Genomic DNA, 23,188 nt, shown 5'->3' with positions numbered 1-23,188 from the left:
TTCAGGGGATAAAGGAGGGATGAGGGGAATAAGAGAGAAGAGGTTCAGGGGATAAAGGAGGGATGAGGGGAGAGGAGAAGAGGTTCAGGGGATAAAGGAGGGATGAGGGGAGAGGAGAAGAGGTTCAGGGGATAAAGGAGGGATGAGGGGAGAGGAGAAGAGGTTCAGGGGATAAAGGAGGGATGAGGGGAATAAGAGAAGAGGTTCAGGGGATAAAGGAGGGATGAGGGGAGAGGAGAAGAAGAGAAGAGGTGTGGCTGTTTTCTTTACTCTGTTTATTTTTTTATCACCGCCACCAGAGATCAAGGTCTCAGACCTCCTCCCCCTCTTCTTCTTACCTCCCTACTCTTCTTCTAACCTCCCCCTCTTCTAACCTCACTCATCCTCCTCTTCTAACCTCCTCCTCTTCTAACCTCCTCCTCTTCTTCTAACCTCCTCCTCCTCTATCCTCCCTCCTCCTCTTCTAACCTCCTCCTCCTCTTCTTCTTCTATCCTCCTTCCTCCTCTTCTTCTAACCTCCCTCCTCCTCTTCTTTTAACCTCCTCCTCTTCCAACCTCCCTCCTCTCCCTCCTCTTCTAATCTCCCTCCTCCCCCTCTTCTTCCAACCTCCTTCTCTGCTAACCTCCTCCCTCCTCTCTTCTAACCTCCTCCTCCTCCTCTTCTAACCTCCTCCTCCTCTTCGAACCTCCTCCTCCCCCTCTTCTTCTAACGTCCTCCTCCTCTTCCTACAGTCAAATAAATATATTCTTTCCATCTCTATTCACTTGTCTATTTGCATGCAGTACCTCACTCACTATGTATCTCTCCCTCTCTCTCTCTTTCTCTTTCATTTCCGTGGAGATATACTGAGGAGTGAGAGGATAATATCTGCTTCCTTCCTGTTGTATAGTTTATAATAAAGAAGATAGAGGGATGAAGGGAGGATGCATCTGTTATTAATAGCAGAAGCAAGGTTAATCTTCCCTCTCTCTCCCTCACTCCATTTCTTCCCTCCTCCCCCTCTCTTTGTGTCTGCTGTAGCTAGGTTGACTTTGACGAGCCACATCCTCCCGCTTTGCCTCCGCCTTCCCCTAGCTCTCCCCTCCCTTCCTCCCTCCTTTCCCCTTCTCCCCCTCCCTCTGCTGTTGTCTCCTGAGAGTGGGGGAGGAGGGTAGCAGAGCAGAAAGCAATGAGGTAGCTAGCTACAGATTACTCATGCTGTGTATCCCTCCTTCAGCACCTTTATGGCTCTGTACTGTCACTCAACCCAATAGGACCAGGGCAGAAAGGAACTGGATGGTCTAAAGCCCCTCTCCTCTCCTCTCCTCTCCTCTCCTCTCCTCTCCTCTCCTCTCCTCTCCTCTCCTCTCCTCTCCTCTCCTCTCTGTCTCTCCTCTCTCTCCTCTGTTCTCCTCTCCTCTCTGTTCTCCTCTCCTCTCCTCTCCTCTCCTCTCCTCTCTGTTCTCCTCTCCTCTCCTCTCCTCTCCTCTCCTCTCCTCTCTGTTCTCCTCTCCTCTCTGTTCTCCTCTCCTCTCTGTTCTCCTCTCCTCTCCTCTCCTCTCCTCTCTCCTCTCCTCTCTGTTCTCCTCTCCTCTCCTCTCCTCTCTGTTCTCCTCTCCTCTCCTCTCCTCTCCTCTCCTCTCTCTCCTCTCCTCTCCTCTCCTCTCCTCTCCTCTCCTCTCCTCTCCTCTCCTCTCTGTTCTCCTCTCCTCTCTGTTCTCCTCTCCTCTCCTCTCCTCTCTGTTCTCCTCTCCTCTCTGCCTCTCCTCTCTTCTCCTCTCCTCTCTGTTCTCCTCTCCTCTCCTCTCCTCTCCTCTCCTCTCCTCTCCTCTCCTCTCCTCTCCTCTCCTCTCCTCTCCTCTCCTCTCTGTTCTCCTCTCCTCTCTGTTCTCCTCTCTGTTCTCCTCTCCTCTCCTCTCCTCTCTGTTCTCCTCTCCTCTCCTCTCCTCTCCTCTCTGTTCTCCTCTCCTCTCCTCTCCTCTCCTCTGTTCTCCTCTCTGTTCTCCTCTCCTCTCCTCTCCTCTCCTCTCTCCTCTCCTCTCCTCTCCTCTCCTCTCCTCTCCTCTCTGTTCTCCTCTCCTCTCCTCTCCTCTCCTCTCTGTTCTCCTCTCTGTTCTCCTCTCCTCTCCTCTCTGTTCTCCTCTCCTCTCTGTTCTCCTCTCCTCTCCTCTCCTCTCCTCTCCTCTCCTCTCTGTTCTCCTCTCCTCTCTGTTCTCCTCTCCTCTCCTCTCCTCTCCTCTCTGTTCTCCTCTCCTCTCCTCTCCTCTCCTCTCCTCTCCTCTCCTCTCTCTCTCTCTCCTCTCCTCTCCTCTCCTCTCCTCTCCTCTCTGTTCTCCTCTCCTCTCTGTTCTCCTCTCCTCTCCTCTCCTCTCTGTTCTCCTCTCCTCTCCTCTCCTCTCTGTTCTCCTCTCCTCTCTGTTCTCCTCTCCTCTCCTCTCCTCTCCTCTCCTCTCCTCTCCTCTCTGTTCTCCTCTCCTCTCCTCTCCTCTCTGTTCTCCTCTCCTCTCCTCTCCTCTCCTCTCCTCTCCTCTCTGTTCTCCTCTCCTCTCCTCTCCTCTCCTCTGTTCTCCTCTCTGTTCTCCTCTCCTCTCCTCTCTGTTCTCCTCTCCTCTCCTCTCCTCTCCTCTGTTCTCCTCTCTGTTCTCCTCTCCTCTCCTCTCCTCTCTGTTCTGCCCTCCTCTCCTCTCCTCTCTGTTCTCCTCTCCTCTCCTCTCCTCTCCTCTCCTCTCCTCTCCTCTCCTCTCCTCTCCTCTCCTCTCCTCTCCTCTCCTCTCCTCTCCTCTCCTCTCCTCTCCTCTCCTCTCCTCTCTGTTCTCCTCTCCTCTCCTCTCCTCTCTGTTCTCCTCTCCTCTCTGTTCTCCTCTCTGTTCTCCTCTCCTCTCTGTTCTCTTCTCTTCTAATCTCCTCTCCTCTCTGTTCTCCTCTTCTCTCCCCTCTCCTCTGTTCTCCTCTCCTCTGTTCTCCTCTCCTCTGTTCTCCCCTCCCCTCCTCTCCTCTCCTCTGCCCTCCTCTCCTCTCCTCTGTTCTCCTCTGCCCTCCTTCCCTCTTCTCTTCTCTTCTCCTCTCCTCTCCTCTCATCTCCTCTCCTCTCCTCTGTTCTCCTCTGTTCTCCTCTGTTCTCCTCTCCCCTGTCCTCCTCCCCTCTTCTCCTCTTCTCTCCTCTCCTCTCCTCTCCTCTGTTCTACCCTGCCCTCCTCCCCTCTCTTCTCCTCTCCTCTGTTCTCCTCCTCTCCTCTCCTCTCGTCTCCTCTCCTCTGTTCTCCTCTGTTCTCCTCTGTTCTCCTCTGTTCTCCTCTCCCCTGTCCTCCTCCCCTCTTCTCCTCTTCTCTCCTCTCCTCTCCTCTGTTCTACCCTGCCCTCCTCCCCTCTCTTCTCTTCTCCTCCTCTGTTGTCCTCTGCCCTCCTCCCCTATTCTCTTCTCCTCTCCTCTCCTCTCCTCTGTTCTCCTCTGTTCTCCTCCTCTCCTCTCCTCTCCTCTCCTCTGTTCTCCTCTGTTCTCCTCTGTTCTCCTCTGTTCTCCTCTCCTCTGTTCTCCTCTGTTCTCCTCTCCTCTCCTCTGTTCTCCTCTCCCCTGCCCTCCTCCCCTCTCTTCTCTTCTCCTCCTCTCCTCTCCTCTGTTCTCCTCTCCTCTGTTCTCCTCCTCTCCTCTGTTCTCCTCCTCTGTTCTCCTCTCCCCTGCCCTCCTCTCCTCTCCCCCTCCCTTCTCCTCTCTTCTCCTGTGCCCTCTTCTCCCCCCCAGACAGGAACCACTGAATAAACACGGTGCGAATCCTAAAGCCCAAGAGAGGTACTGTTACATTCCTGTCTCTTGTTATTATGATTCATATCAGTAGTTCAGTCAGAGTACTGTTGTCAGCTTACTGTTGTCATGGTACTGTTGTCAGGGTACTGTTGTCAGGGTACTGTTGTCAGGGTACTGTTGTCAGGGTACTGTTGTCAGGGTACTGTTGCCAGCTTACTGTTGCCAGGGTACCGTTGTCAGGGTATTGTTGTCATGGTACTGTTGTCAGGGTACTGTTGCCAGCTTACTGTTGTCAGGGTACTGTTGTCAGGGTATTGTTGTCAGGGTACTGTTGTCAGCTTACTGTTGTCAGCTTACTGTTGTCAGCTTACTGTTGTCAGCGTACTGTTGTCAGGGTACTGTTGCCAGGGTACTGTTGCCAGCGTACTGTTGCCAGCGTACTGTTGCCAGCATACTGTTGCCAGGGTACTGTTGTCAGCTTAGTGTTGTCAGCTTACTGTTGTCAGCTTACTGTTGTCAGCTTACTGTTGTCAGCGTACTGTTGTCAGGGTACTGTTGCCAGGGTACTGTTGCCAGCGTACTGTTGCCAGCGTACTGTTGCCAGCATACTGTTGCCAGGGTACTGTTGTCAGCTTAGTGTTGTCAGCTTACTGTTGTCATGGTACTGTTGTCAGGGTACTGTTGCCAGGGTGCTGTTGCCAGCGTACTGTTGTCAGGATACTGTTGCCAGGGTAATGTTGCCAGGGTAATGTTGCCAGGCTTACTGTTGTCGGCTTACTGTTGTCAGGGTACTGTTGCCAGCGTACTGTTGCCAGCGTACTGTTGCCAGGGTACTGTTGCCAGCGTACTGTTGTCAGGGTACTGTTGTCAGCGTACTGTTGTCAGCGTACTGTTGTCAGGGTACTGTTGTCAGCGTACTGTTGTCAGCGTACTGTTGCCAGGGTACTGTTGCCAGGGTACTGTTGTCAGGGTACTGTTGTCAGCGTACTGTTGTCAGCGTACTGTTGTCAGCGTACTGTTGTCAGCGTACTGTTGTCAGCGTACTGTTGCCAGGGTACTGTTGCCAGGGTACTGTTGTCAGGGTACTGTTGTCAGCGTACTGTTGCCAGGGTACTGTTGTCAGGGTACTGTTGCCAGGGTACTGTTGCCAGGGTCCTGTAATGCTCCCACTGGGCACAGACTCCAATTCCACATGGAAACATCGTTAATTCAACTAGTGCGTGCCAAATAGCACCCTACTCCCTTTTTAGTGCACTACTTTTGACCAGTGCCCATAGGGCTCAGTAGGGAATAGGGTGCCATGTAGGGAATAGGGTGCCATGTAGGGAATAGGGTGCCATGTAGGGAATAGGGTGCCATGTAGGGAATAGGGTGCCATGTAGGGAATAGGGTGCCATGTAGGGAATAGGGCTCTGTAGGGAATAGGGCGCCATGTAGGGAATAGGGCTCTGTAGGGAATAGGGTGCCATGTAGGGAATAGGGTGCCATGTAGGGAATAGGGTGCCAAACAAAAGGGAGGGTGGAGGTAGTGTTTCCCGTAGCATTGGGGAGGGTGGAGGTAGTGTTTCCCATAGCATTGGGGAGGGTGGAGGTAGTGTTTCCCATAGCATTGGGGAGGGTGGAGGTAGTGTTTCCCATAGCATTGGGGAGGGTGGAGGTAGTGTTTCCCATAGCATTGGCGAGGGTGGAGGCAGTGTTTCCCATACGTCTGTCTGTCTGTCTGTCTGTCTGTCTGTCTGTCTGTCTGTCTGTCTGTCTGTCTGTCTGTCTGTCTGTCTGTCTGTCTGTCTGTCTGTCTGTCTGTCTGTCTGTCTGTCTGTCTGTCTGTCTGTCTGTCTGTCTGTCTGTCTGTCTGTCGTCACATGTCTGTCGTCACACTAGTCTTCATAACTATCTCTTATCCGGTTCCTCTACTAGACTTCATAACTATCTCTTATCCGGTTCCCCTACTAGTCTTCATAACTATCTCTTATCCGGTTCCTCTACTAGCCTTCATAACTATCTCTTATCCGGTTCCCCTACTAGACTTCATAACTATCTCTTATCCGGTTCCTCTACTAGCCTTCATAACTATCTCTTATCCGGTTCCTCTACTAGCCTTCATAACTATCTCTTATCCGGTTCCTCTACTAGCCTTCATAACTATCTCTTATCCGGTTCCTCTACTAGCCTTCATAACTATCTCTTATCCGGTTCCTCTACTAGCCTTCATAACTATCTCTTATCCGGTTCCTCTACTAGTCTTCATAACTATCTCTTATCCGGTTCCCCTACTATCAAATCAAATCAAATCAAATCAAATTTTATTTGTCACATACACATGGTTAGCAGATGTTAATGCGAGTGTAGCGAAATGCTTGTGCTTCTAGTTCCGACAATGCAGTGATAACCAACAAGTAATCTAACTAACAATTCCAAAACTACTGTCTTATACACAGTGTAAGGGGATAAGGAACATGTACATAAGGATATATGAATGAGTGATGGTACAGAGCAGCATACAGTAGATGGTATCGAGTACAGTATATACATATGAGATGAGTGTGTAGACAAAGTAAACAAAGTGGCATAGTTAAAGTGGCTAGTGATACATGTGTTACATAAGGATGCAGTCGATGTTGTAGAGTACAGTATATACATATGCATATGAGATGAATAATGTAGGGTAAGTAACATTATATAAGGTAGCATTGTTTAAAGTGGCTAGTGATATATTTACATCATTTCCCATCAATTCCCATTATTAAAATGGCTGGAGTTGGGTCAGTGTCAATGACAGTGTGTTGGCAGCAGCCACTCAATGTTAGTGGTGGCTATTTAACAGTCTGATGGCCTTGAGATAGAAGCTGTTTTTCAGTCTCTCGGTCCCAGCTTTGATGCACCTGTACTGACCTCGCCTTCTGGATGATAGCGGGGTGAACAGGCAGTGGTTCGGGTGGTTGATGTCCTTGATGATCTTTATGGCCTTCCTGTAACAACGGGTGGTGTAGGTGTCCTGGAGGGCAGGTAGTTTGCCCCCGGTGATGCATTGTGCAGTCCTCACTACCCTCTGGAGAGCCTTACGGTTGAGGGCGGAGCAGTTGCCGTACCAGGCGGTGATACAGCCCGCCAGGATGCTCTCGATTGTGCATCTGTAGAAGTTTGTGAGTGCTTTTGGTGACAAGCCGAATTTCTTCAGCCTCCTGAGGTTGAATAGGCGCTGCTGCGCCTTCTTCACGACGCTGTCAGTGTGAGTGGACCAATTCAGTTTGTCTGTGATGTGTATGCCGAGGAACTTGAAACTAGCTACCCTCTCCACTACTGTTCCATCGATGTGGATAGGGGGGTGTTCCCTCTGCTGTTTCCTGAAGTCCACAATCATCTCCTTAGTTTTGTTGACGTTGAGTGTGAGGTTATTTTCCTGACACCACACTCCAAGGGCCCTCACCTCCTCCCTGTAGGCCGTCTCGTCGTTGTTGGTAATCAAGCCTACCACTGTTGTGTCGTCCGCAAACTTGATGATTGAGTTGGAGGCGTGCGTGGCCACGCAGTCGTGGGTGAACAGGGAGTACAGCAGAGGGCTCAGAACGCACCCTTGTGGGGCCCCCGTGTTGAGGATCAGCGGGGAGGAGATGTTGTTGCCTACCCTCACCACCTGGGGGCGGCCCGTCAGGAAGTCCAGTACCCAGTTGCACAGGGCGGGGTCGAGACCCAGGGTCTCGAGCTTGATGACGAGCTTGGAGGGTACTATGGTGTTGAATGCCGAGCTGTAGTCGATGAACAGCATTCTCACATAGGTATTCCTCTTGTCCAGGTGGGTTAGGGCAGTGTGCAGTGTGGTTGAGATTGCATCGTCTGTGGACCTATTTGGGCGGTAAGCAAATTGGAGTGGGTCTAGGGTGTCAGGTAGGGTGGAGGTGATATGGTCCTTGACTAGTCTCTCAAAGCACTTCATGATGACGGAAGTGAGTGCTACGGGCGGTAGTCGTTTAGCTCAGTTACCTTAGCTTTCTTGGGAACAGGAACAATGGTGGCCCTCTTGAAGCATGTGGGAACAGCAGACTGGTATAGGGATTGATTAAATATGTCCGTAAACACACCGGCCAGCTGGTCTGCGCATGCTCTGAGGGCGCGGCTGGGGATGCCGTCTGGGCCTGCAGCCTTGCGAGGGTTAACACGTTTAAATGTCTTACTCACCTCGGCTGCAGTGAAGGAGAGACCGCATGTTTCCGTTGCAGGCCGTGTCAGTGGCACTGTATTGTCCTCAAAGCGGGCAAAAAAGTTATTTAGTCTGCCTGGGAGCAAGACATCCTGGTCCGTGACTGGGCTGGATTTCATCTTGTAGTCCGTGATTGACTGTAGACCCTGCCACATGCCTCTTGTGTCTGAGCCATTGAATTGAGATTCCACTTTGTCTCTGTACTGACGCTTAGCTTGTTTGATAGCCTTACGGAGGGAATAGCTGCACTGTTTGTATTCAGTCATGTTGCCAGACACCTTGCCCTGATTAAAAGCAGTGGTTCGCGCTTTCAGTTTCACGCGAATGCTGCCATCAATCCACGGTTTCTGGTTAGGGAATGTTTTTATCGTTGCTATGGGAACGACATCTTCGACGCACGTTCTAATGAACTCGCACACCGAATCAGCGTATTCGTCAATATTCCCATCTGACGCAATACGAAACATGTCCCAGTCCACGTGATGGAAGCAGTCTTGGAGTGTAGAGTCAGCTTGGTCTGACCAGCGTTGGACAGACCTCAGCGTGGGAGCCTCTTGTTTTAATTTCTGTCTGTAGGCAGGGATCAGCAAAATGGAGTCGTGGTCAGCTTTTCCAAAAGGGGGCGGGGCAGGGCCTTATATGCGTCGCGGAAGTTAGAGTAACAATGATCCAAGGTTTTACCACCCCTGGTTGCGCAATCGATATGCTGATAAAATTTAGGGAGTCTTGTTTTCAGATTGGCTTTGTTAAAATCCCCAGCTACAATGAATGCAGCCTCCGGATAAATGTTTTCCAGTTTGCAAAGAGTTAAATAAAGTTCGTTCAGAGCCATCGATGTGTCTGCTTGGGGGGATATATACGGCTGTGATTATAATCGAAGAGAATTCTCTTGGAAGATAATGCGGTCTACATTTGATTGTGAGGAATTCTAAATCAGGTGAACAGAAGGATTTGAGTTCCTGTATGTTTCCTTCATCACACCATGTCCCGTTAGTCATGAGGCATACGCCCCTCCACTCTTCTTACCAGATAGATGTTTGTTTCTGTCGGCGCGATGCGTGGAGAAACCCGTTGGCTGTACCGCCCTGGATAGCGTTTTCCCAGTAAGCCATGTCTCCGTAAAGCAGAGAACGTTGCAGTCTCTGATGTCCCTCTGGAATGCCACCCTTGCTCGGATTTCATCAACCTTGTTGTCGAGAGACTGGACATTGGCAAGAAGAATACTGGGAAGTGGTGCGCGATGTGCCCTTTTTCGGAGTCTGACCAGAACACCGCCGCGTTTCCCTCTTTTTCGGAGTCGTTTCCTTGGGTCGCTGCATGAGATCCATTCCGTTGTCCTGTTTGTAAGGCAGAACACAGGATCCGCGTCGCGGAAAACGTCGTACTGATGGTGAGTTGACGCTGATCTTATATTCAGTAGTTCTTCTCGACTGTATGTAGTCTTCATAACTATGTTTTATCCGGTTCCCCTACTAGTCTTCATAACTATGTTTTATCCGGTTCCCCTGGCGTTCCCCTACTAGTCTTCATAACTATGTTTTATCCGGTTCCCCTGGCGTTCCCCTACTAGTCTTCATAACTATGTTTTATCCGGTTCCCCTGGCGTTCCTCTACCAGACTGGCCTTTATAAACGATCCCTGCGGTCTTGTGTTAAGGTTAGGGCCCTCTCCTTAGCTGAGGCACAGGAACAACCTATACTGGGCCCCTCTAATCATTTGTCCATGCGGAGTGAGAATGTAAGAGAGGTGGAGGAGTGTGTGTGTGTGTGTGTGTGTGTGTGTGTGTGTGTGTGTGTGTGTGTGTGTGTGTGTGTGTGTGTGTGTGTGTGTGTGTGTGTGTGTGTGTGTGTGTGTGTGTGTGTGTGTGTGTGTGTGTGTGTGTGTCCTAGAGTAAAGAAAGAGGAGGCATTGATTCAGGCAGAGAGAGAGAACCTGGAGAGAGAGGCTAACCAGAGCCAGATGGTCAGATAACTAACGTTAGCGCTGAGGCTAAGGCCACTCTGTAGCTACAGACTGACGAGGAGGAATCAGGAATGTGTGTGTGTGTGTGTACGTGATTGTGTGGTGTCTGGCGAAGTGCCTGCATTTGTGTGTAACCAATGTTGGTGAAAGAGAGAGATGCGGAGGGGGAGAGGGAGGGAGAGAGAGAGAGATGGGGAGGGAGAGAGAGAGACGGGGAGGGAGAGAGAGAGACGGGGAGGGAGAGAGAGAGATGGGGAGGGAGAGAGAGAGACTGGGAGGGAGAGAGAGAAACGGAAAGGGAGAGAAAGATGGGGAGGGAGAGAGAGACACGGATAGGGAGAGAGAGATGGGGAGGGGGAGAGAGACACAGAGAGAGGGAGCGAGACGGAGAGGGAGCAAGGGAGGGGGAGAGAGAGACAGAGAGGGAGCAAGGCAGGGGGAGAGAGAGACAGAGAGAGAGCAAGGCAGGGGGAGAGAGAGACAGAGAGGGAGCAAGGGAGGGGGAGAGAGAGACAGAGAGGGAGCGAAATAGAGAGGGAGAGAGAGACGGGGAGGGAGAGAGAGACGGAGAGAGAAATGGAGAGGGAACGAGGGAGGGAGGGACAGATGGAGACTGAGAGGGAGCGAGGGAGGGAGGGACAGATGGAGATGGAGAGGGAGCGAGGGACAGATGGAGACGGAGAGGGAGCGAGGGAGGGACAGATGGAGAGGGAGAGGGAGCGAGGGAGGGACAGATGGAGAGGGAGAGGGAGCGAGGGAGGGAGGGAGGGACAGATGGAGAGGTAGAGGGAGCGAGGGAGGGACAGATGGAGAGGGAGCGAGGGAGGGGAAGATGGAGACAGAGGGAGCGAGGGAGGGACAGATGGAGAGGGAGAGGGAGCGAGGGAGGGAGGGACAGATGGAGAGGGAGAGGGAGCGAGGGAGGGAGGGACAGATGGAGAGGGAGCGAGGGAGGGACAGATGTAGACGGAGAGGGAGCGAGGGAGGGAGGGACAGATGGAGACGGAGAGGGAGCGAGGGAGGGAGGGAGGGACAGATGGAGAGGGAGCGAGGGAGGGAGGGAGGGACAGATGGAGACGGAGAGGGAGCGAGGGAGGGAGGGACAGATGGAGAGGGAGCGAGGGAGGGAGGGACAGACGGAGAGGGAGCGAGGGAGGAAGCGACAGATGGAGAGGGAGAGGGAGCGAGGGAGGGAGGGACAGATGTAGACGGAGAGGGAGCGAGGGAGGGAGGGACAGATGGAGACGGAGAGGGAGCGAGGGAGGGAGGGACAGATGGAGACGGAGAGGGAGCGAGGGAGGGAGGGACAGATGGAGACGGAGAGGGAGCGAGGGAGGGAGGGACAGATGGAGACGGAGAGGGAGCGAGGGAGGGAGGGACAGATGGAGAGGGAGCGAGGGAGGGAGGGACAGACGGAGAGGGAGCGAGGGAGGAAGCGACAGATGGAGAGGGAGAGGGAGCGAGGGAGGGACAGATGGAGACGGAGGGAACGAGGGAGGGACAGATGGAGAGGGAGAGGGAGCGAGGGAGGGACAGATGGAGACGGAGAGGGAGCGAGGGAGGGACAGATGGAGACGGAGAGGGAGCGAGGGAGGGACAACAGGAGACGGAGAGGGAGCGAGGGAGGGACAGATGTAGACGGAGAGGGAGCGAGGGAGGGAGGAACAGATGGAGAGGGAGAGAGGGAGGGATGGAGGGAGGGACAGATAGAGACGGAGAGGGAGGGAGGGACAGATGGAGAGGGAGTGAGGGACAGACGGAGAGGGAGGGAGGGACAGATGGAGAGGGAGCGAGGGAGGGAGAGATGGAGACAGAGAGGGAGGGAGGGAGGGACAGATGGAGACGGCGAGGGAGGGACAGATGGAGGAGAGGGAGCGAGGGAGGGACAGATGGAGACGGAGAGGGAGCGAGGGAGGGACAGATGGAGACGGAGAGGGAGCGAGGGAGGGAGGGACAGATGTAGACGGAGAGGGAGCGAGGGAGGGAGGAACAGATGGAGAGGGAGAGGGAGAGAGGGAGGGAGGAACAGATTGAGAGGGAGAGGGAGCGAGGGAGGGAGGGACAGATGGAGACGGAGAGGGAGGGAGGGACAGATGGAGAGGGAGGGAGGGACAGATGGAGAGGGAGGGAGGGACAGATGGAGAGGGAGCGAGGGAGGGACAGATGGAGACGGAGAGGGAGGGAGGGACAGATGGAGAGTGAGGGAGGGACAGATGGAGAGGGAGAGGGTGGGAGGGACAGATGGAGAGGGAGGGAGGGACAGACGGAGGGGGAGCGAGGGAGGGACAGATGGAGAGGGAGGGAGGGACAGACGGAGGGGGAGCGAGGGAGGGACAGATGGAGAGGGAGGGACAGATGGTGAGGGAGGGAGAGAGAGGGAGGTGTTATTTTCTCACCCAGTCGTAGTTCACAGAGTTGTAGCTGAGGGTCCATAGGGGGGTGGAGCCGCCTCTTCTTCCTCCAGCACCGTGCAGGGTACGTATACATCTGTCCAGCAGCCACACCTAACACACACACACACACACACACACACACACACACACACACACACACACACACACGTCAGAACACAAAAAAAGCATTTAACAAATATACACACAGTGTAACATACACCTCACTGAAATAACTTCCAGATATCTCCCTATCCATTGACTTCCTGTTTCCTGCTTTGACCTGGGACCCAGGAGGCCTTGCAGGCATCTCTTTACAGTCTGCAGATGGCCAGCCGTCCATTGAGCCAGAGGGAACAATATGGTGTTGACTAAGAGCTGGACACCAACAGCCTCTCCCTTCATCTAGCATGCTGGGACAATTGCCTCTCCCTTTATCTAGCATACTGCGCCAATAGCCTCTCCCTTTATCTAGCATACTGCGCCAATAGCCTCTCCCTTTATCTAGCATACTGCGCCAATAGCCTCTCCCTTTATCTAGCATACTGGGCCAATAGCCTCTCCCTTAATCTAGCATGCTGAGCCAATAGCCTCTCCCTTAATCTAGCATGCTGAGCCAATAGCCTCTCCCTTAATCTAGCATGCTGAGCCAATAGCCTCTCCCTTAATCTAGCATGCTGGGCCAATAGCCTCTCCCTTAATCTAGCATGCTGGGCCAATAGCCTCTCCCTTAATCTAGCATGCTGAGCCAATAGCCTCTCCCTTAATCTAGCATGCTGAGCCAATAGCCTCTCCCTTAATCTAGCATGCTGAGCCAATAGCCTCTCCCTTAATCTAGCATGCTGAGCCAATAGCCTCTCCCTTAATCTAGCATGCTGAGCCAATAGCCTCTCCCTTAATCTAGCATGCTGAGCCAATAGCCTCTCCCTTAATCTAGCATGCTGAGCCAATAGCCTCTCCCTTAATCTAGCATGCTGAGCCAATAGCCTCTCCCTTAATCTAGCATGCTGAGCCAATAGCCTCTCCCTTAATCTAGCATGCTGAGCCAATAGCCTCTCCCTTAATCTAGCATGCTGAGCCAATAGCCTCTCCCTTAATCTAGCATGCTGGGCCAATAGCCTCTCCCTTAATCTAGCATACTGGGTCAATAGCCTCTCCCTTAATCTAGCATGCTGAGCCAATAGCCTCTCCCTTTATCTAGCATACTGGGCCAATAGCCTCTCCCTTTAACTAGCATACTGGGTCAATAGCCTCTCCCTTTATCTAGCATACTGGGCCAATAGCCTCTCCCTTTAACTAGCATACTGGGTCAATAGCCTCTCCCTTTAACTAGCATACTGGGTCAATAGCCTCTCCCTTTAACTAGCATACTGGGCCAATAGCCTCTCCCTTTATCTAGCATACTGGGCCAATAGCCTCTCCCTTTAACTAGCATACTGGGTCAATAGCCTCTCCCTTTAACTAGCATACTGGGTCAATAGCCTCTCCCTTTAACTAGCATACTGGGTCAATAGCCTCTCCCTTTAACTAGCATACTGGGTCAATAGCCTCTCCCTTTAACTAGCATACTGGGTCAATAGCCTCTCCCTTTAACTAGCATACTGGGCCAATAGCCTCTCCCTTTAACTAGCATACTGGGTCAATAGCCTCTCCCTTTATCTAGCATACTGGGCCAATAGCCTCTCCCTTTAACTAGCATACTGTGCCAATAGCCTCTCCCTTTAACTAGCATACTGTGCCAATAGCCTCTCCATTTAACTAGCATACTGGGCCAATAGCCTCTCCCTTTAACTAGCATGCTGGGCCAATAGCCTTTCCCTTAACCCTCCTGTTGTATTCTGGTCGAATTGAACGATTCTCTCTGACAAATGTAGTTAATTGAATCTAATTGTCATCGGGTTCCATGACTTGGTCCACACAGGGCATCTGAACACATAACATACATTTAGCTGATTTTCATTACATTTTTTATTTAACTTTTGTACACTTGTGGTGTCAAAAATGACCGGTCATTAGAAATGAATGGGTGAGACTACAATTAGGTTATAAAGTTAATTCAGGCACATTCATCAAATGGACACACTTTCTCTCCCAGACCCCCACATGCATGTGTGTTTGAGCACGAGCACACACACACACACACACACACACACACACACACACACACACACACACACACACACACACACACACACACACACACACACACACACACACACACACACACACACACACACACACACACACACACACACACACACACCCCTTCTTGGCTTCCATGGAAACCTTTCCCCAATAGAATCTTTCCCCCACGGGAACCCCACCTGTTGGCATTCTCACAAACAATCGCAACATTGTTTCAATAATATATAGAACTTTTCTAGCAGCTCTGGTATGTAAAGCTTTTTTGAGGTCTTGCTCACAATTCATTCTGTGGCAGCACAATGCCAAACTATATACTGTATGTGAGGCTCTTGATCATATCTTTGATCATGATGCTGGTGAGGAGGAGAGAGACCAGGAAACTGACAGTGAAGATGCATTAGAGGAGAAAGTAGTCTGTGATAAATAGCACAATATGTTTCATTTAAGTATTTGTTATTGTCAAAATGATCCAAACATTCTGATTTTTTTTTTAAACTCAAAAACGAGTTGTATGAGCTCAGGTCAATGAGGCCTACAGGCCATAAATAGCAAATAGAAGTTAAAAACATGTGTTGTTCACCATAAATTAAGTTGCTAAAAAGATCTAAGACAACATTAGGTGATAATATATGTATTACTTTTGGATTTATAATTAGCTATAAATGGGGCGGGCAATTTGGACCGGGGACACAGAATTAATTAACATGAAACGAACACAACAGCAGGGTTAATCTAGCATACTGTGCCAATTGCCTCTCCCTTTATCTAGCATGCTGAGCCAATAGCCTCTCCCTTAATCTAGCATGCTGAGCCAATAGCCTCTCCCTTTATCTAGCATGCTGATCCAATAGCCTCTCCCTTAATCTAGCATACTGTGCAAATAGCCTCTCCCTTAATCTAGCATACTGGGCCAATAGCCTCTCCCTTAATCTAGCATACTGGGCCAATAGCCTCTCCCTTCATCTAGCATACTGGGCCAATAGCCTCTCCCTTAATCTAGCATACTGGGCCAATAGCCTCTCCCTTAATCTAGCATACTGTGCAAATAGCCTCTCCCTTCATCTAGCATACTGCGCCAATAGCCTCTCCCTTAATCTAGCATACTGTGCAAATAGCCTCTCCCTTTATCTAGCATACTGTGCAAATAGCCTCTCCCTTTATCTAGCATACTGTGCAAATAGCCTCTCCCTTTATCTAGCATACTGTGCAAATAGCCTCTCCCTTTATCTAGCATACTGTGCAAATAGCCTCTCCCTTTATCTAGCATACTGTGCAAATAGCCTCTCCCTTTATCTAGCATACTGTGCAAATAGCCTCTCCCTTAATCTAGCATACTGTGCCAATAGCCTCTCCCTTAATCTAGCATACTGTGCCAATAGCCTCTCCCTTAATCTAGCATACTGTGCCAATAGCCTCTCCCTTAATCTAGCATACTGGGCCCTGGGACCACACCCTATACTTTGTGGCCTGCCGGCTTTCATTATATCTATTTATTCTGACTTTGTGTGTCTGTGGCTGTGTGTGTCATTTTGCTACACTGCCCTGCAGTACACCCACCTGGCTCGCGGTGGCGCTGTTCCATCCAGATGTAGCAGTTGTTCTGGGCCACGCCAGTCTGGTTGTCCAGGAAGGGCATGCGGACCGAACGCTCGGCACACAGACGTGCGTTGTAGCTGCGACAGTGTTCTATGGCCTCCCGGTAGAACTGGTCACCGAGCCTTTAAAAACACAAGAGGCTGATTAGCATACAAATTATGTTACAACCTAGACTATCAGGCACATAGACAAGCAACAAGTGGCAGATTAATATACTAGCTTATAATTAAGCAATAAGGCACGAGAAGGTGTGGATACAGCCACAATCCCCAGAGGTGCCTTATTGCTCATATAAACTGGTTACCGGAGCAGTAAAAATGTATTTTAGAGCATTACATTTACATTTACATTTAAGTCATTTAGCAGACGCTCTTATCCAGAGCGACTTACAAATTGGTGCATATTTTATCATACCCGTGGTATACGGTCTGATATACCACGGCTCTAAGCCAATCAGCATTCAGGGCTCGAATCACCCAGTTTATAATACAACCTAGCGTATCAGGAGAGACAGGCAACGAGAGGCAGATAAACTGGCTATGTCAACTTTTTAACTTTGACTAAGCGTAGTGTTTTGCGACTGAAGAGGTAACAGGGCTTGAACCAGCAAACCAACATTTACATAGCAAATGCACTCTCTCCAGTGGGGGAAACATATGTTAACATTGCCAAAGCAAACGGAATAGACAATTCTCTGTCTCACTCTCTCTCTCAATTACATTTAAGGGCTTTATTAGCATGGGAAATATATGTTTACATTGCCAAAGCAAACTGAATAGACAATTCTCTGTCTCACTCTCTCTCTCAATTCAATTTGAATTTAAGGGGCTCTGTCTCACTCTCTCCCTCTCCCCCCCTCCCTCTCTCCCTCCCTACCTCTCTCCCTCTCCCCCCTACCTCTCTTCCTCCCTCCTACCTCTCTTCCTCCCTCCTACCTCTCTTCCTCCCTCCCTCCTACCTCTCTCCCTCCCTCCCTCCCTCCTACCTCCCTCCCTCCCTCCTACCTCTCTCCCTCCCTCCCTCCTACCCCCCTCCCTCCTACCTCTCTCCCTCCCTCCCTCCTACCCCCCCTCCCTCCTACCTCTCTCCCTCCCTCCCTCCTACCCCCCCCCCCTCCCTCCCTCCCCCTCCCCTCCCTCCTACCTCTCTCCCTCCCTCCCTCCTACCTCTCCCCCCCTCCTCCCTCCCCTCCCACCTACCTCTCCCTCCCTCCCTCCCCCCCTCCCTCCCTCCCTCCCTCCTACCTCTCTCCCTCCCTCCCTCCCTCTCTCCCCTCCCGCTCTCCCCCCCTCCCTCCCTCCCTCCCTCCTACCTCTCTCCCTCCCTCCCTCCTCTCCCCTCCCGCTCTCCCTCCCCTCCCTCTCTCCCCCTCCCTCTCTCCCTCTCTCTCCTCCCTCTCTCTCTCCCTCCCCTCCCTCCCTCTCTCTCCCTCCCCGCCCTCTCTCTCTCCCTCCCCCTCCCTCTCTCCCTCCCTCCCTCCCTCCCTCCCCTCCCTCTCTCCCTCCCCTCCCTCTCTCCCTCCCTCCCCCTCCCTCTCTCTCCCCCCCCTCCCCTCCCTCCCTCTCTCCCCCTCCCTCCCTCTCTCTCTCCCTCCCCTCCCTCTCTCTCTCCCTCCCCCTCCCTCCAGAAGATACACAGATCGCTATGTGAGGAATGCCAGACTGGACAAAGAGGACAAGCTGTAGTTTCAACCAGGGTATAAAGAAGAGCAGTGTTCTGATAGAGGGAAGGAGAGGGGGAAGAAGAGGGAGAAGGAGAGAGGGAAGGAGAGGGAGAAGGAGTGAGGGAAGGGAGAGAGAGAGAGAGAGAAGGAAAGGGGGGAGGAGAGAGGGAGTTTGCGATTTTAAAGCTAATTTCCTACAATTCTACATATCTGCCATGGAGCTGAGAGGGCTGCAACATTGACCAGTAATCACAAAATGTGTATGTAGACCGTGTGCCTGCAGTGAACAATCTATCACCGGTGCAGATCAATCTATGACCGGTGGTTTAATGCTATTATCGAGAGAAAAGGAGGGGAATCACGTTTTCTGATTGACAAAGCCACCTATCAATAAATGAATCAATCTTTATTATCCCAGATAAGACAAGAAGGTAAAACCACCTATAAAACACCAAATACACAGAGAAGTTATGAACAGACTGAAGTGGATTAGAATGTGGATTGACTGCTGTGTATCGAATTCAAAAGAGTTTAATTTACACAATAACAAGTTATCAATTTACAGATATTGTTTTCGCTGGGAAAACAGCCGCTTTGTGTTGTCATCCCCGTTCAGGAAGTAATGGGAGGAGCAATGGTATTAGATTTAGAATCCCGTTGTCCTCAAGATTCTAGAACACATCTGGTGTCATAGCTGCTTTGTGTTGTCATCCCCGTTCAGGAAGTAATGGGAGGAGCAATGGTATTAGATTTAGAATCCCGTTAGCGGAGAGACAGCCGCCATCATTGTCCTCAAGATTCTAGAACACATTTGGTGTCATTATAATGCAATTAATGTCACGTTGTTACTTAGCAATGGGCTGCTGTCACTCGTATAAAATAAATGACTTCCACCCTAGAAACAGCAGCAGTATGATTAGTAAGACTGACAGAATGACAAGGCATGTGTAAAAGGTATCATGCCAGAGTACGTGTAGGTATTAAAACTAGAGGTCGACCGAATATGATTTTTCAACGCCGATACCGATTATTGGACGACCAAAAAAAGGCGATATTAATCGTCCGAAATAAATGTTTTAAATTTTATTTGTAATAAATGACCATTACAAAAATACTGAATGAACACTTACTTTAAATAAACATAATACATCAATAAAATAAATTTAGCCTCAAATAAATCATGAAACATGTTCAATTTGGTTTAAATAATGCAAAAACAAAGTGTTGGAGAAGAAAGTAAAAGTGCAATATGTGCCATGTAAGAAAGCTAACGTTTCAGTTCCTTGCTGAGAACATATGAAAGCTGGTGGTTCATTTTAACATGAATCTTCAATATTCCCAGGTAAGAAGTTTTAGGTTATAGTTATTATAGGACTATTTCTCTCTCTACGATTTGTATTTCATATCCTTTTGACTATTGGATGTTCTTATAGGCACTTTAGTATTGCCAGTGTAACAGTATAGCTTCCGTCCCTCTCCTCGCTCCTCCCTGGGCTCGAACCAGGAACACATCGACAACAGCCACCATCGAAGCATCGTTACTCATGCAGAGCAAGGGGAACAACCACTCCAAGTCTCAGAGCGAGTGACATTTGAAACGCTATTAGCGCGCACCCCGCTAACTAGCTAGCCATTTCACTTCGGTTACACGAGCCTCATCTCGGGAGTTGATAGGCTTAAAGTCATAAACAGCGCAATGCTTGAAGCATTGTGAAGAGCAGCAGCATAACGCACAAAATTGCTGTTTGAATGAATGCTTATGAGCCTGCTGTTGCCTACCATCGCTCAGTTAGACTGCTCTATCAAATCATAGACTTAATTATGCCATAATAACACACAGAAATACGAGCCTTTGGTCATTAATATGGTCGAATCCGGAAACTATAATTTCGAAACAAAACGTTTATTATTTTAGTGAAATACGGAATCGTTCTGTATTTTATCTAACGGGTGGCATCCATAAGTCTAAATATTCTTGTTACATTGCATAACCTTTAATGTTATGTCATAATTCCGTAAAATTCTGGCGAATTAGTTCGCAATGAGCCAAGCGGCCCAAACCGTTGCATATACCCTGACTCTGAATGCAATAAACGCAAGAGAAGTGACACAATTTCACCTGGTTAATATTGCCTGCTAACCTGAATTTATTTTAGCTAAATATGCAGGTTTAAAAATATATACTTGTGTGTATTGATTTTAAGAAAGGCATTGATGTTCATGGTTAGATTCGCTGCCCTGGCCCCCCAATGGTGGAACAAACTCCCTCACGACGCCAGGACAGCGGAGTCAATCACCACCTTCCGGAGACACCTGAAACCCCACCTCTTTAAGGAATACCTAGGATAGGTTAAGTAATCCCTCTCACCCCACCCCCCCTAAGTTTTAGATGCACTATTGTTAAGTGACTGTCCCACTGGATGTCATAAGGTGAATGCACCAATTTGTAAGTCGCTCTGGATAAGAGCGTCTGCTAAATGACTTAAATGTAATGTAAATGTAATACACGTTGGAGCAACGACAGTCCTTTTTCGCGAATACGCACTGCATCGATTATATGCAACACAGGACACGCTAGATAAACTAGTAATATCATCAACCATGTGTAGTAGTAACTAGTTATTATGATTGATTAAGTTGAATGCTAGCTAGCAACTTACCTTGGCTTCTTACTGGATTCGCGTAACAGGCGGGCTCCTCGTGAGGCAGGTGGTTAGAGCGTTGGACTAGTTAACTGTAAGGTTGCAAGATTGAATCCCCGAGCTGACAAGGTAAAAATCTGTTGTTCTGCCCCTGAACAGGCAGTTAACCTACCGTTTCTAGGCCGTCATTGTAAATAAGAATGTGTTCTTAACTGACTTACCTAGTTAAATAAAGGTGTAAAAAAAAATACCGTAATTGCTGGACTATTAAGCGCACCTGAATATAAACCGCACCCACTGAATTATTAAAAAATATGTATTTTGTACATAAATAAGCCGCACATGTCTATAAGCCGCAGGTGGCTTCCGGTGCCTTTAAACGAAACATGGCTTGTAACAAAAATAAATAGGCTTTAAACTAAATACTGCTTGTAACTAAAATTAAAACAGCCTACCAAGAAAGTCATTGGTCACTATCTTCCTCCTCCTGTGCAATGAAACCACTGAAGTCATCTCCTTCAGGGTCGGAGTTGAATAGCCTCAGAATTGCTTCATCCGATGTTGGATCGTTTTCATTGTCGCTCTCGTCACTTTCATCCGGAGGCAAATACCCCGCTGAGCTCATGCTGCCCCTTCAACACGCAGCAGTCCAGCCGCCCCTTCAACACGCAGCAGTCCAGCTGCCCCTTCAACACGCAGCAGTCCAGCCGCCCCTTCAACACGCAGCAGTCCAGCCTTTCGAAACCCGTTGATGATAGTGGATTTTTTGACAATGCTCCACGCTGTCAGGACCCACTGGCAGACTTGACCATAAGTTGCTCTTCGCCTGCGGCCTGTTTTAGTGAAGGTTTTCTCCCCACTTGTCATCCAAGCCTCCCACTGAACATGGAGCGCCACCTTAAATGCACGATTTACACTGATGTCGAGTGGCTGCAAATACTTTGGGCCATCTGCTTTTCTTCCCTCTGAAAGCTTTTGTCGTCTTTTTGCACTGAGTCAGTTCCTCACGCTGCCGTTTCCAACGTCTTATCATCGACTCAGTAAGGCCAAGCTCCCGTGCAGCAGCTCTATTTCCTTTTCCAACAGCCAGATCGATCGCCTTCAACTTGAAAGCTGCATCATATGCATTTCTCCGTGTCTTTGCCATGATGAGGGTGACAAAATTACTACCGTAATCAGAATGATGGGAAGTTTGAGCGCGCTCAATTTACGTCACAATATCTACACCAAGCTCCTCCCCTTCTATACCAATCTCCTCCCCTTCTATACCAATCTCCTCCCCTTCTATACCAATCTCCTCCCCTTCTATACCAAGCGCCTCCCCTTCTATACCAATCTCCTCCCCTTCTATACCAAGCTCCTCCCCTTCTATACCAAGCTCCTCCCCTTCTATACCAAGCTCCTCCCTTTCCCCATCACATCTCTCTCTTCCCCTACCGACATCTTTCTCTCCCTCTGTCTCTCTGCCCTGCCATATTCTCTGGATATGTCTGTCCCACTCCTACCAAGGAGAGTCTCAGGTCTCTCTACACCATTACATAAGGATGTACAGCTAGGCCCAGCTACAGAGGAGCACACCACACCACACTCCACTTGTGTGTGTGCGTGTGCATGTGTGCGTGTGTGCGTGCGTGCGTGTGCGTGCGTGTGTGTGTCTGTGCGTGTCTGTCACGGTATGCACACACACATGCACACATCTCGAACATCAGAACATTTTGCTCTAAGCCACGTGCCTATCAGGGTTTGAATGGTTGATCTGTTGCTTAATGTAAGTTTTCCATGTTACAGAAACCCCTTTCTTCTCAAAGAGAGAGAGAGAGAGAAGTCACTTCCTGTTCCTGTTGAGACACTTCACTTCAAACACTTCAACTATAATACCAGCAGGAGGGAGCCCGAGGACAGCAACACAATCAGACCCAACCAAATCATGAGAAAACAATAAGATAATTAGTTGACACATTGGAAAGAATTAACAAAAAAAACAGAGCAAACTAGAATTCTATTTGGCCCTAAACAGAGAGGACACAGTGGCAGAATACCTGACCACTGTGACTGACCCAAAATTAAGGAAAGCTTTGACTATGTACAGACTACGTGAGAATAGCCTTGCTATTGAGAATGGCCACCTTAGCCGGTCTTCTCTTGAGTGCCAGGGGTGCCTATGTGCTCACTGCCCACAAAGTGAGGAAACTGAGCTGCACTTCCTAACCTCCTGCCCAATGTATGACCATATTAGAGACACATATTTCCCTCAGATTACACAGATCCACAAAGATGTTTTAAACAAATCCAATCTACTGGGTGAAATCCCACAGTGTGCATCACAGCAGCAAGATGTGTGACCTGTTGCCACAAGAAAAGGACAACCAATGAAGAACAAACACCATATTTATGTATATTTTTTAAATTTTCTCTTTTGTACGTGAACAATTTGCACATTGAAATGTCTTTATTATTTTGTAACTTTTGTCAGTGTACTGTTAATTTTTAATTATTTATTTCATTTTTGTTTATTATCTATTTCACTTGCTTTGGCAATGTAAACATATATTTCCCATGCTAATAAAGCCCTTAAATGTAATTGAGAGAGAGAGCGAGACAGAGAATTGTCTATTCCGTTTGCTTTGGCAATGTTAACATATGTTTCCTCCACTGGAGAGAGTGCAATTGCTATGTAAATGTTGGTTTGCTGGTTCAAGCCCTGTTACCTCTTCAGTCGCAAAACACTAAGCTTAGTCAAAGTTAAAAAGTTGACATAGCCAGTTTATCTGCCTCTTGTTGCCTGTCTCTCTCTCTGTGTGTGTGTTGTTTACTGTTAATTTCACTTTTGTTTATTATCTACTTCACTTGCTTTGGCAATGTTGACATAT

General features: G+C 49.4%; 1 protein-coding gene across 2 annotated transcripts in view; it reads right to left on the bottom strand.

The window, feature by feature from the left end:
- The window catches only part of LOC123990494 (zinc finger protein DPF3), a 63,289-nt gene that overhangs the window by 22,980 nt on the left and 17,121 nt on the right, over positions 1–23,188 (bottom strand). For both annotated transcript variants that reach the window (XM_046291045.1, XM_046291046.1), the window contains exons 2-3: positions 15,975–16,135; positions 12,279–12,386 (exon numbers count right to left, since the gene is read on the bottom strand). In XM_046291045.1, the coding sequence (XP_046147001.1) occupies positions 12,279–12,386; positions 15,975–16,135 (269 nt within the window). The remainder of the gene's footprint in view (positions 1–12,278; positions 12,387–15,974; positions 16,136–23,188) is intronic.

The sequence above is a fragment of the Oncorhynchus gorbuscha genome, linkage group LG12 (genome assembly GCF_021184085.1).
Source record: "Oncorhynchus gorbuscha isolate QuinsamMale2020 ecotype Even-year linkage group LG12, OgorEven_v1.0, whole genome shotgun sequence".
Lineage (NCBI taxonomy): Eukaryota > Metazoa > Chordata > Actinopteri > Salmoniformes > Salmonidae > Oncorhynchus > Oncorhynchus gorbuscha.
The sequence above is the reverse complement of the archived record's forward strand: the minus strand, read 5'-3'. Positions and strand labels throughout refer to the sequence as shown.